Source organism: Budorcas taxicolor, chromosome 11, assembly GCF_023091745.1.
Source record: "Budorcas taxicolor isolate Tak-1 chromosome 11, Takin1.1, whole genome shotgun sequence".
In the NCBI taxonomy this organism is placed as follows: Eukaryota; Metazoa; Chordata; class Mammalia; order Artiodactyla; family Bovidae; genus Budorcas; species Budorcas taxicolor.
In genome coordinates, this window is record NC_068920.1 from 162,437,444 (window position 1) to 162,447,152 (window position 9,709).

At 58.0% G+C, this 9,709-nt stretch overlaps 1 protein-coding gene across 1 annotated transcript; it reads left to right on the top strand.

Moving 5' to 3' along the window:
- The first annotated feature begins 2,957 nt into the window (after positions 1-2,957).
- LCN9 (lipocalin 9) lies at positions 2,958-4,492 on the top strand. Its single transcript, XM_052648290.1, has 6 exons — positions 2,958-3,053; positions 3,188-3,324; positions 3,611-3,684; positions 3,932-4,042; positions 4,204-4,305; positions 4,443-4,492. Exons 1-6 carry the CDS (start codon positions 2,958-2,960, stop codon positions 4,490-4,492), a joined length of 570 nt encoding a protein of 189 aa, XP_052504250.1.
- The last annotated feature ends 5,217 nt before the right edge of the window (positions 4,493-9,709 follow it).

Below are 9,709 nucleotides of genomic sequence, written 5' to 3' on the forward strand. Positions count from 1 at the left end.
TGTCTTCTAGAGGAGAGGGAGAGAGAAGTCAGTTTTAAACGGAGTTGAAAACTCCTGCCGCCTCCCAATGACAGACTCGTGGACTCATTCAGACACACTGGGGCGCCAACCCAGGCTTCTGGTCCCAGGATGCTCAGCCCTGGGGAGAGGGCGGGGAGACGGGGACACCTCTGCTCCACTAGGGTCTCCTGGGGGTGCCGGCCACTCCTCTGGGGACTGAGTGCCGTCTTGGAGACCCCTGGGCCTTATCAATGTCCACCTTGGCTTCGCAGAAGACATGTGACAGCCTCTCCACTCGAGAGCAGTGATAGCAAAACGAGGCGGTGACGAGGATGTAGCCCGCCCCCAAAGTTGACCTTCCCCTCTTTCTCCCCCAGCGATAGTAAGATGCACCATTTGCCCCAAGACTACAGCAGGCTAAGAGCACGTGAGCCTTCTCCAGGCAGATGCTGGGACGGGGATTACAACCTGAACGAAGGTGTCAGGTGCTAACATGGAGACTTTGGCTCTGGCCAACGCCGGGGCTTATGTCCCATGTTCTGCGCAGGGTTGCTGTGCGCATGTCTGCAGGGCTATGGGCTATGCAATGAGCAGAGTGGAGACGCTGATACTTCACTGCCAGCAGCCAGCTGGCCTGGTCTTGCACGGACCAGGAGAGTAGCCACGTGTGGCCGTCAAGCACGTGAAATGTGGCTGGTCTGAGCTGGGATGTGCTTCAAGTGCCTGAAACAGACTAGGCTTTAAAGACAAAGGAAAGAACTGTGTCTCATCAGTAGATTTATAGCAATTACATGGATTTGCTGAGCTAAGCACAATTGTCTGACGGCATGTACTCTACCTATTTCTTTTCATCTCCTACTTTGAAAGCCAGCAAAGGCTGGTCACATTGTACCCCAGCTGGACACCGGCCAGGCTTCCACTGCCCTACAAGAGGGCACTGCGTCCCCCACCCCTGCCCCCGTGAACCCAAGCGTATTAGCAATGCCACAGGGCAGGTACCATGGCGGGGGAGTCTCCATCAGAGTGTCTCAGCAACAACACTCCCGAGGCAGGTGCCAAGGCAGCTCACCGGCTTGGATGCTTCTCAAGCGTCTCTCTTTGGGCCTCTCTTTGTAGAGTCCCAAGCCAGACACCCAGGTGGGCTCGCATGGCGTTGAGCCTTCTGTGGGTGGTGATGTCAGCACCCCCTTTGATGATGTAAGCCCCAGAAAGTCGGGGTCACAATGACGCCTCTGCTGCCCAGGGCTCCTCATGGTTGCCGGACGACAGGACTTTGTCCTGCTTGAAAAACTAAAGGGTATTTTTTTTTAGTATTTATTTATTTAGTTGCATCAGGTCTTACTTGTGGCACGCTAGATCTTCATCGCACCGTGCGGAGTCTTTCTCTGCGGTGCGCGGACTCCTTAGCTGCGTCACACGGACTCAGTGGTTGCAATGCACCAGCTTAGCTGCTCCAGGGCCGGTGGGATCTTAGCTCCCCAGCCAGGGATCAAACCCACGTCCCCTGCCTCGCAAGGCAGGTTCTGACCGTGGGACCATCAGGGGAGTTTCTTATTCTAAATTCTCTTTTGCATCTCACTTTCTCTGCCATCCCTCCCTGCTCCCTAGAGGCTGACCTTACAGAGAGGAGTTTTAAGTAGTTTGTGCACGGCTGTGACAGAGAAGGGTAGCCCTCCCCTCCACCATCTCCAGGCCATGGACTCCCCGAGGAGAGCAAACCCCTTCTTCTGCTTTTCAGCATATTTTTTAAGTACATCTTTCTGATTATAGAAGTAACACGTTTCAAGTTAATAAGATCTGTCAGATGTGTTAAAGCATCTGGGGTGTGGGATGGGGCCATGTGTGCACACATACGTGAGTGTGCATGGGTGTGCTTTGACACACGTGCATGTTTGCGTGTATGTACTTGCGTGTCCGTGTCTGTCATCGTTCCTGGAGCCGAACATCCATGGCTGTGTCTCGGTGGGAAGGTGACCCCGGCAGGCACAGGGGTGAGGGTGGTGGGGACAGGCTGTGGATGCTCCTCTCCAGGGCTCAAGAATCCAGCCCCTTCCAGCAGCCCTGGAGGGCCCTTCAAGCAGGCGTCACCCTAGACTGAGTCACGGGGCCCCAGCGCCAAAGCACCGAGCGCCCTGCTTGTCCCGTGGGGTCGTAGACGCCCTGACCCCGGGAGGCATGTCAGAGCTGTGCTGTGGCCACAGCCATCCTCCGTGACAGAGCCTGTGACCTTCCAACCAGATCCCGGGGGCTGCCGGTGTGCAGAGAGCACTTCTGTGAAAAAGTGCCTCCCGGCCCGGCCTCCGGGAATCTGGCTCGTGGACTAGAGGCACCTCCTGAGACTGGGTGCTTCACTCTAACCCTAGAGCCTGGACACAGTAGGTGCTCAATAAAAAACAAAATTCTATCAACACATAAACCGTGTCTGTTCTCTAAAATAGGACTTAGCGTCTGATGCCCCAGTTGGTCCGGCTCAGCCTGCACCCTGACCACCAGCCCGCCTTGTGCCTGGATGCACCAGGGGAGTGAGGACCTGTCCATGGAAGCTTAGGACCCTGACCTGCACGTGTGGCTGCCAGGACCACTCAGTGCTCTGAAATCAGAGCACCCAGGCCAGGCTGGGCTGGAAGGTGTGCCGTCCTCTGCCACTTGCATCCAAAGGCTCGGATAGGCCCCTGTGCCACCCGCCTCTGTGGCTGGTGGGGCTTCAGGCCAAGACACCAGCCTGTCCCCACTTCCCTTTGAGACTTCAGACGCAGCCAGGCCCCCATCTGGGCGGCAGCCAGAGCCAGCCATCGCCTGCGGAGGACGGGGGCGGCCGCAGCGGCTTTTGGCCGAGTTCCCAGTAAGCAGAGGCCTGTGCAGAGGACGCAGAAGAGCTGGGGCCGGAAGCCACAGCACAGGGAGGTGGATAAAGGCTGCGGGCAGCAGGCAGGCCGGGTGCCTACCCACCGGAGGGCATGGCGCTGCTTCTGCTGAGCCTGGGGCTGGACCTGGTCTGCGCCCAGGATTTCAACCCCCGGCGCATCGTGCAGAGGAACTATGATGTTTCCAAGGTGGGGCTGCGGTTCAAGCCCTCCCCGGGGGTCTGGATGCTGGGTGGGAGCTGCATGCCCAGGGCCTAGCTCCAGGAGGGAGCAGGCACCAAGAAGTGAGGACGCCCGCACCCACCGCGGCCTCTGCCCTCCAGGTCTCTGGGACCTGGTACTCCATCTCCATGGCCGCAGACAACAGGAAGCGGATAGAGGAGGACGGAGACCTGAGGATCTTCATAGAGAGCATTCAAGTCGTAGAGGACGGTGGTCTCAAGCTCAGTTTCCACTTCATGTGAGTGTTGTCCCCATCCTCCGGAATTGGGGAGCATGGAGGCCCCCGCCCACCCTGCCCCGCTGCAGTCTCACCCCCGCCCGCATCCATGTGGATCGGTGTCTGACCAAGCTGCGGGTGAGGGGGCGCTGTATGTGGGGCAGGGGGCACCGGGTGGTGGGCAGCAGAGTGCTGAGGCTGGAGCAGGGGTTCAGGGGACATGGTGAAGGGGCGGGGAGGGGTGAGGGGCGCTGGTCACATGCGATTGGGTAGGGTTGCACTGTGAGCATCACCCACTGGGCTCCAGGTTGCATGCAGAGTGCACGAACGTGGCCATGGTCTGTGGCAAAACAGGCAAGAACGGGGAATACACCATCAACTGTAAGTGAACCCTTGTCTGACAGCCCCACTCCAGGTGAGCCCCGATTTAGGAGTTTATGGGACCCCCTGACAGCTGACCCCAAAGCAAGACGGGTGAGCCTGGCCTGTAAAGGGCGGCGAGAGGGCCAGCAGGGGTGCGCGCATGGGGAGCTCTAGAGCATCAGGGGCCCCCGCCGGCCCCTGCACCCTCGAGAATCCATGGCGCGGGCCCCAGGGGCTGCAGGCCCTGAGCAGAGCCTCTGCGCAGACCTGGGGGAGAACAGCCTGCGGATCCTGGAGGCCGACTACCAGCGTTACGTCATATTGCACATGCAGAGCTCCAGGAACCGGACGGCCTCACAAGTGCTGGCGCTCTACGGTACCGTGGCCCGTCCCCGGGGAGGTGAGGGGCTGGCCAGGACAACCCCACAGCAGCCCGTGGCATCGTGGGGCAGGGGCCCCCCTCGTCCAGGTGCCCCACACCTGCCACTCCTTCCCCTCGCCTCCCCTCCCCACACGGCCCCAAACTTCTGTCCACAGGACGGTTCCCAGAGCTGAAGTCCAGCTTCCTGGACAGATTCGACAAAGCCTGCAAATCACACGGACTTGGCCCAGAAAAGATCATCCGCTTCAGCAACCAGGGTAGGCGTCAGGGCCTCCCACGCCAGCAGCCTGGGCCGGCGAGGCACTCAAGGGCACGGGGGTTGGGGATGGGAGCCCAGGGCCTGGGGTGGGGCAGGGACCTCAGGCAGTCCCTGTCTGAGAGCCTATCTTCTCAGATCCCTGTTACGCGAGGTCGAGGTACCCATCCAGACCTTCTGGTGCGTGAGCTCAGCTGGGGGCTGGCCGGGTGGCAGAAGAAGCCAGAGGGACTGTGGGGGTCCCCTCTCCAAGCCCATCCCTCACCCTGCATGTGGGGTTCATCCTGCCCCCCAAATGGGGAGCCTCCTGGGGTGCTGGGGGCTCGGCAAACATGCCTGCTTCCAGGTCTGGGGTGGCTGTAATGCTGGACTGCAAACCGGGCCCCAAAAAGCGGCAGTTCATCTTCTTGCAGTTCTGGAGCCCAGAGGCTGAAATCCAGGTGTGAGCAAGGCTGAGCTCCCTCTGGAGGCTCCAAGGGAGGGTCCCTCCTGCTCTCCCAGTTCCCTGGGCCCGTGGCCGCATTACGCAGTCTCAGCTCCTGGTCGCACTGCTCCTCCTCTGGGTCGGTGTCTCTCTCCTTCGGTCTCATTTGAGGACACGTTGTTGGAGCAAGGACCACCGGCCTTCTGCAGAACAACGTCATCTCAAGATCCTCACCCTCATCCCCTCCGCAGAGAGCTCTTCCCTAAACAAGATCCCATTCCCAGGTTCCGGACACTGAGATCTGAGGGCAGATGTATTGTTGGGGTTGGGGGGACTGTCCACCACACAAAGGCTCCTTCTCCAGCTGACCTCCCCTCTCAGGATCCGGCCTGGCCCCTGTAAGCTCACCCCCTCTTCCTGCAGGGACTGGCCCGCCAGAGCGTCTCTTCTGAGAAGCAGAGGCCTGCAGGCCCCTCTGATGAGGGTCTGCAAGGTTTGGAGGGGAGGGGTCCCCAAGGTCATCAACCAGGCCATGCGCCTGTCTACTCCCTTCCCTCTGATACCAGTGACCCCTGCCCTCACCCCACCTCTTGGTGAGTTCACTGGGGGGTCCTGAGCAGCCCACAGTCGCTTCATGGGCTAAAAGTTGACTGTCCACTGGGCACCCACCCGAGAGACGTTGAGATCATGTCCACACCACGACCTCTGGGCAGCTCTGCCCAGCGTCCCCCAGTTATGACAGCCGCAGGCTCCCTGCAGGCCAGCAGCCAAACAAACTGTGGTCGAACCTCACACCAGAGACCACGCAGGTGATGGGCCTCCAGGGAGTCAGGTCGAGTGAAAGCGGCCCACCTCCAAGGCTCGGTCTCCCAGTGACGAAACCGCAGCCATCTCAGGGGGCAGCGGCGGGAGGGGCCCTGCAGGAGGTTGGCATCAGGAGAGTGGATGAGGGGGACTGGGAGCTCTCTGCATTCGTTCTCATACCTGCCTGTGAATCTCCAGTGCTCGCAAAATAAAAGGTTAAAGAGAGAGAGTTTGTCCTTCCTACCCAGAAAACGTCACTAGGCTCCTCCCCTCCCCCGGGCCTGGGGCGCTTCCCGCCAGCCTTGGCCTCACCGAGGCCCAGCCCTCACCACCCCAAGGGCCCCTGCCCCCAAACCAGGGTTCCCTCCGCCTCCCCAGCCTGCCCTCTGAATAGGGACCAGACTACCCCCGTGTGCTTGCCAAACCCCTACCCGCCTGCAGTGCAGCTCAAGGGGGAGCTGCAAGGCCGGGTCGGGGGGGGGGGGGCACCCCCCGAGGGTGAGGAGGAGTCGGCCCCATCCCTCCCTCTGCAGAGGAGCATAGCCTGCTGCCCTGGAAACCTCGCAGATGGGGGCCAGGGCTGCGTGGAGGACCAGGAAACCCACCCCGCCCAGCACCACTGTCTGTTCAGTCGCTGAGTCAGCTGCCCTGGGGACGGGCCCCAGGCGGAGGGGATAGAGAGCTTTGAGTCCCTTCCTCAGGAGCCAAAGGCAGGACAAGGAGACTCCATCTGGATGGCCTGGAGCCTGGGGCAGCCCACACTCTCATGAGCCCGGCCTCCGGCTCCCTATCTGGAACCCCACTCCAGCCTGTTGGACCATGGCAAGGGACACGCAGGAAGCTGCCCACGCGGCTGGGGCCTGCTGGTGTGGAAAGCTGGTGTCTAGGGAGAACTGGGGCAGCCCAGAGGGACGCTTGGGTTGGGGCTCAAGACTCTGGACCACAGGGAAGCAGCATCTGCTCCAGAAGGAGGCTCAGAGGGGAGCTGAGCCCAGAGTAGGGTGTCCCCAAGCTGCTGGCTGTCTGAGCCAGGCTCTGTGTGGGACTGGGGCTGCCCACTGCCCAAAGCAAACCCAGAGACCCCCAGGTGGAAGGAAACAGGTGCAGCGGGCAGCGAAGGTGGAGCCCACAGTCCACGGTCAGAGCACAGGGGTGAATATCCGGAGGAAACTCTAACTTGAAAAGATACACGCACCCCAGCGTTTACCGCCTCACTCTTTACAGCAGCCAATGCATGGAGGCGACCTAAATGTCCACCTGCAGGTGGATGGGTAAACAAGACGCACACACATGCAAGGGGATACCTATTTAGCCATTAAAAAGAATGACGTAATGCCATTTGCAGCGAGATGGATGGACGTAGAGATTACCATACTAAGTGAAGTAAGAAAAAGATGAATGTCATATATCTCTTGTGGAATCTAAAAAAACAAACGAACTTATTTACAAAAGAGAAATAGACTCACAGACATAGAAAACAAACTTGTGGTTACCGAAGGGGAAAGTGGGGCACATAATTGAGCAGTTTGGGATTAAGACAGACACACAACTATACATGCTGCTGCCCAGCGGCTAAGTCGTGTTCAATTCTTTGTGACTCCACGGTCTGTAGTCCACCAGGCTCCTCTGTCCATGGGGAATTCTGGGCAAGAACACTGGATTGGGTTGCCATTTCCTTCTCCAGCAACTATATATAACAGACATGGGTTCGATCCCTGGGTTGGGAAGATCCCCTGGAGGAGGGAGTGGCAACCCACTCCAGCATTCTTGCCTGGAGAATCCCATGGACAGAAGAGTCTGGTGGGCTACGGTCCACGGGGTCACAAAGAGTCGGGCACGACTGACTTATATTGGCTGCATATATAAGACAGATAGTAACTCAGACCTACTGTATAGCAGAGGAAAACTGTATTCAATACCTTATAAAAACCTATAATAAAAAAACTGAAAAAAAAAATAACTGAATCAGGTTGCTGTCCACCTGAAACACTATAAATACACTATACTGCAACTTTTTAAAACTAAGTAAGTTAATTGAAGACGGTTCAGTTCAGTCACTCAGTCATGTCCGACTCTTTGCGACCCCACGGACGGCAGCACACCAGGCTTCCCTGTCCATCACCATCTCCCGGAGCTTGCTCAAATTCATGTCCATTGAATCGGTGATGCCATCCAGCCATCTCATCCTCTGTCGTCCCCTTGAACAGTATGAAGAGGCTTGAGGACAGTAGGTAGAAAAGACACCCGGTTGCCCCAGAGCGCCAGTGGGGTCTTAAACAGGAATGTTCTTCTCAGCATCTACATTCGTTTTACCTGTTACGACGTGAAAGATTTTGTTTTCATGAGAGAAAGACAATGGTAGCCCTGACAACCCCCCCATCCTGCCCTACGTGGCCCCACCTGAAGGTGCACATCGCCAAGGCAGCTGGGCCAGAGTCAAGCACCCAGAGCATTGGAGGGGATGCCAGCGGCAGTTTTGGAGGCTGGGTCCGGCAGGGGCAGGGAGCATTGACATCCTGAGCTTCCTGGACTTGTGAGCAGGGGTCCCCGGGACCCATGGCCACTGAGCCTTGTGAATCACTCCTGGACGGGACTCTGCCAGTCCAGTGCAGGCGTGGGCAGACTCCAGGGTGGAGGCAGCCCCAGGGGCTGGTGGAGTGTGGCAGGTCAGACCGCAGGGCTGGCCGGGGGAGGACAGGAAGGAAGGACGGCTGAGCCCTCCCGCCCAGCCAGGCAAGAGGCACCCAGGCATGCAGCTCTTTCATCCCCGATCCCCCACACCTTTCCTCTCCGGAAGGGAGCAGCCTTCTCTCTTGGCCTCAGGCAGCAGGGGGCAGGAGGAAGGACCCTCCGGTGGGCTTTGTCCAGACTCGGATCCGGCCCGACGGGGCCTCTGGATGAGCAGGAGCAGGGTGCAGAGTGCCGGGCCCCCGAGTGGGCGGGTCTGCGGGTACAGAAGGCGCCACAAAGCCCCGAGGCAGGGGAGAGAGGCCAGGAAATAGAGGCCAGCAGCCCCGGGCCACACCTGAGCTCCGGACACCGCCCTGCAGACACGGCTGCTAAAAAGAGGGCTGACTGGAAAGGCCTAGGTTCGATCCCTGGTCAGGAATCTAGACGTCCCATGCCACAACAAAGAGTTCACATGCTCAGAACGAAAGATGCCGCGTGCTGCAACTGAGATCCAGCACAGTCAAACAGAGAAATCGTTTTTTCCAAAAATGAAGAGCATGGCAGCAACCACAAGCAGGATCCAAAGGCCTGATGTGCACTGAGCTGGAGCTTTGTGGAGAGAAGGGAGTGACACGCACACCACAGAGAAACAACCAGAACATTGTAAGAAATAATGGAAAAGCAAAAACCCAAACTTGATAAAAGACAATGTTTGGGTTCTAGACACTCGACAAACTCCAAGCAATGCAAACCACTGTCAGGCCCGCTGAAACTCAAAGGTAGCGTCACGCAAGAAACTCTGGCTTTGCTTTTCCTCCAAAATGACGGAGGACGGAGGATGAAAAACCGTCCCTGGGAAGCGCCGATAGGGTAAACAGACCTCGAGCCAGAGTTCTAACCCAGGAAGCGTCCTCCAAGGAACAGAGCCCCGGGATGGAGGCCGCCAGCTCTCGCCCGTTGCCCAGGGCCGCAAGCTGGAATCCGGGAGTGAGGCTCCAGAGGCCTCTCTGAAGGCCTTGCTACAAAGCCAACAGTGAAAAAACAAACAACCCAGTTTAAAATCGGGCAGCAAGTGGGAACAGACATTTCACAAGAGGAAGCAGACAAATGGCCAACACGCCCGTGAGAAGGTGCCTGCCGTCATTAGTCACCAGAGAGGTTAGTCCAAGCCAAGGTGCCCTCCAACGTCACACCCACTGGAACAGCTGAAATTAAGGGCTGACTCGCCGTCTCCGCAAGGGTGCAAAGTGAGCATTCTGGAGTGTTGTCTTGGGGACACCAACTGGCACATCCACTCTGGGCAAGTTTTCGTAGTTTTTTAATAGAAGCACACCTGCTCAGGATCCAGCGAGTCTACTCTTTAAATATTTCATTAACTGTCCAGTCATTCCTTTAGTATTGAAGGTTTGTTTAGTATGCAATACTAAGTATTCAGTACTTGGTCCCCAAATAAACGGAATTGTAAGTCACTAAAGGACTTCCAGATTGAGGGCAGGAGGAGAAGGCG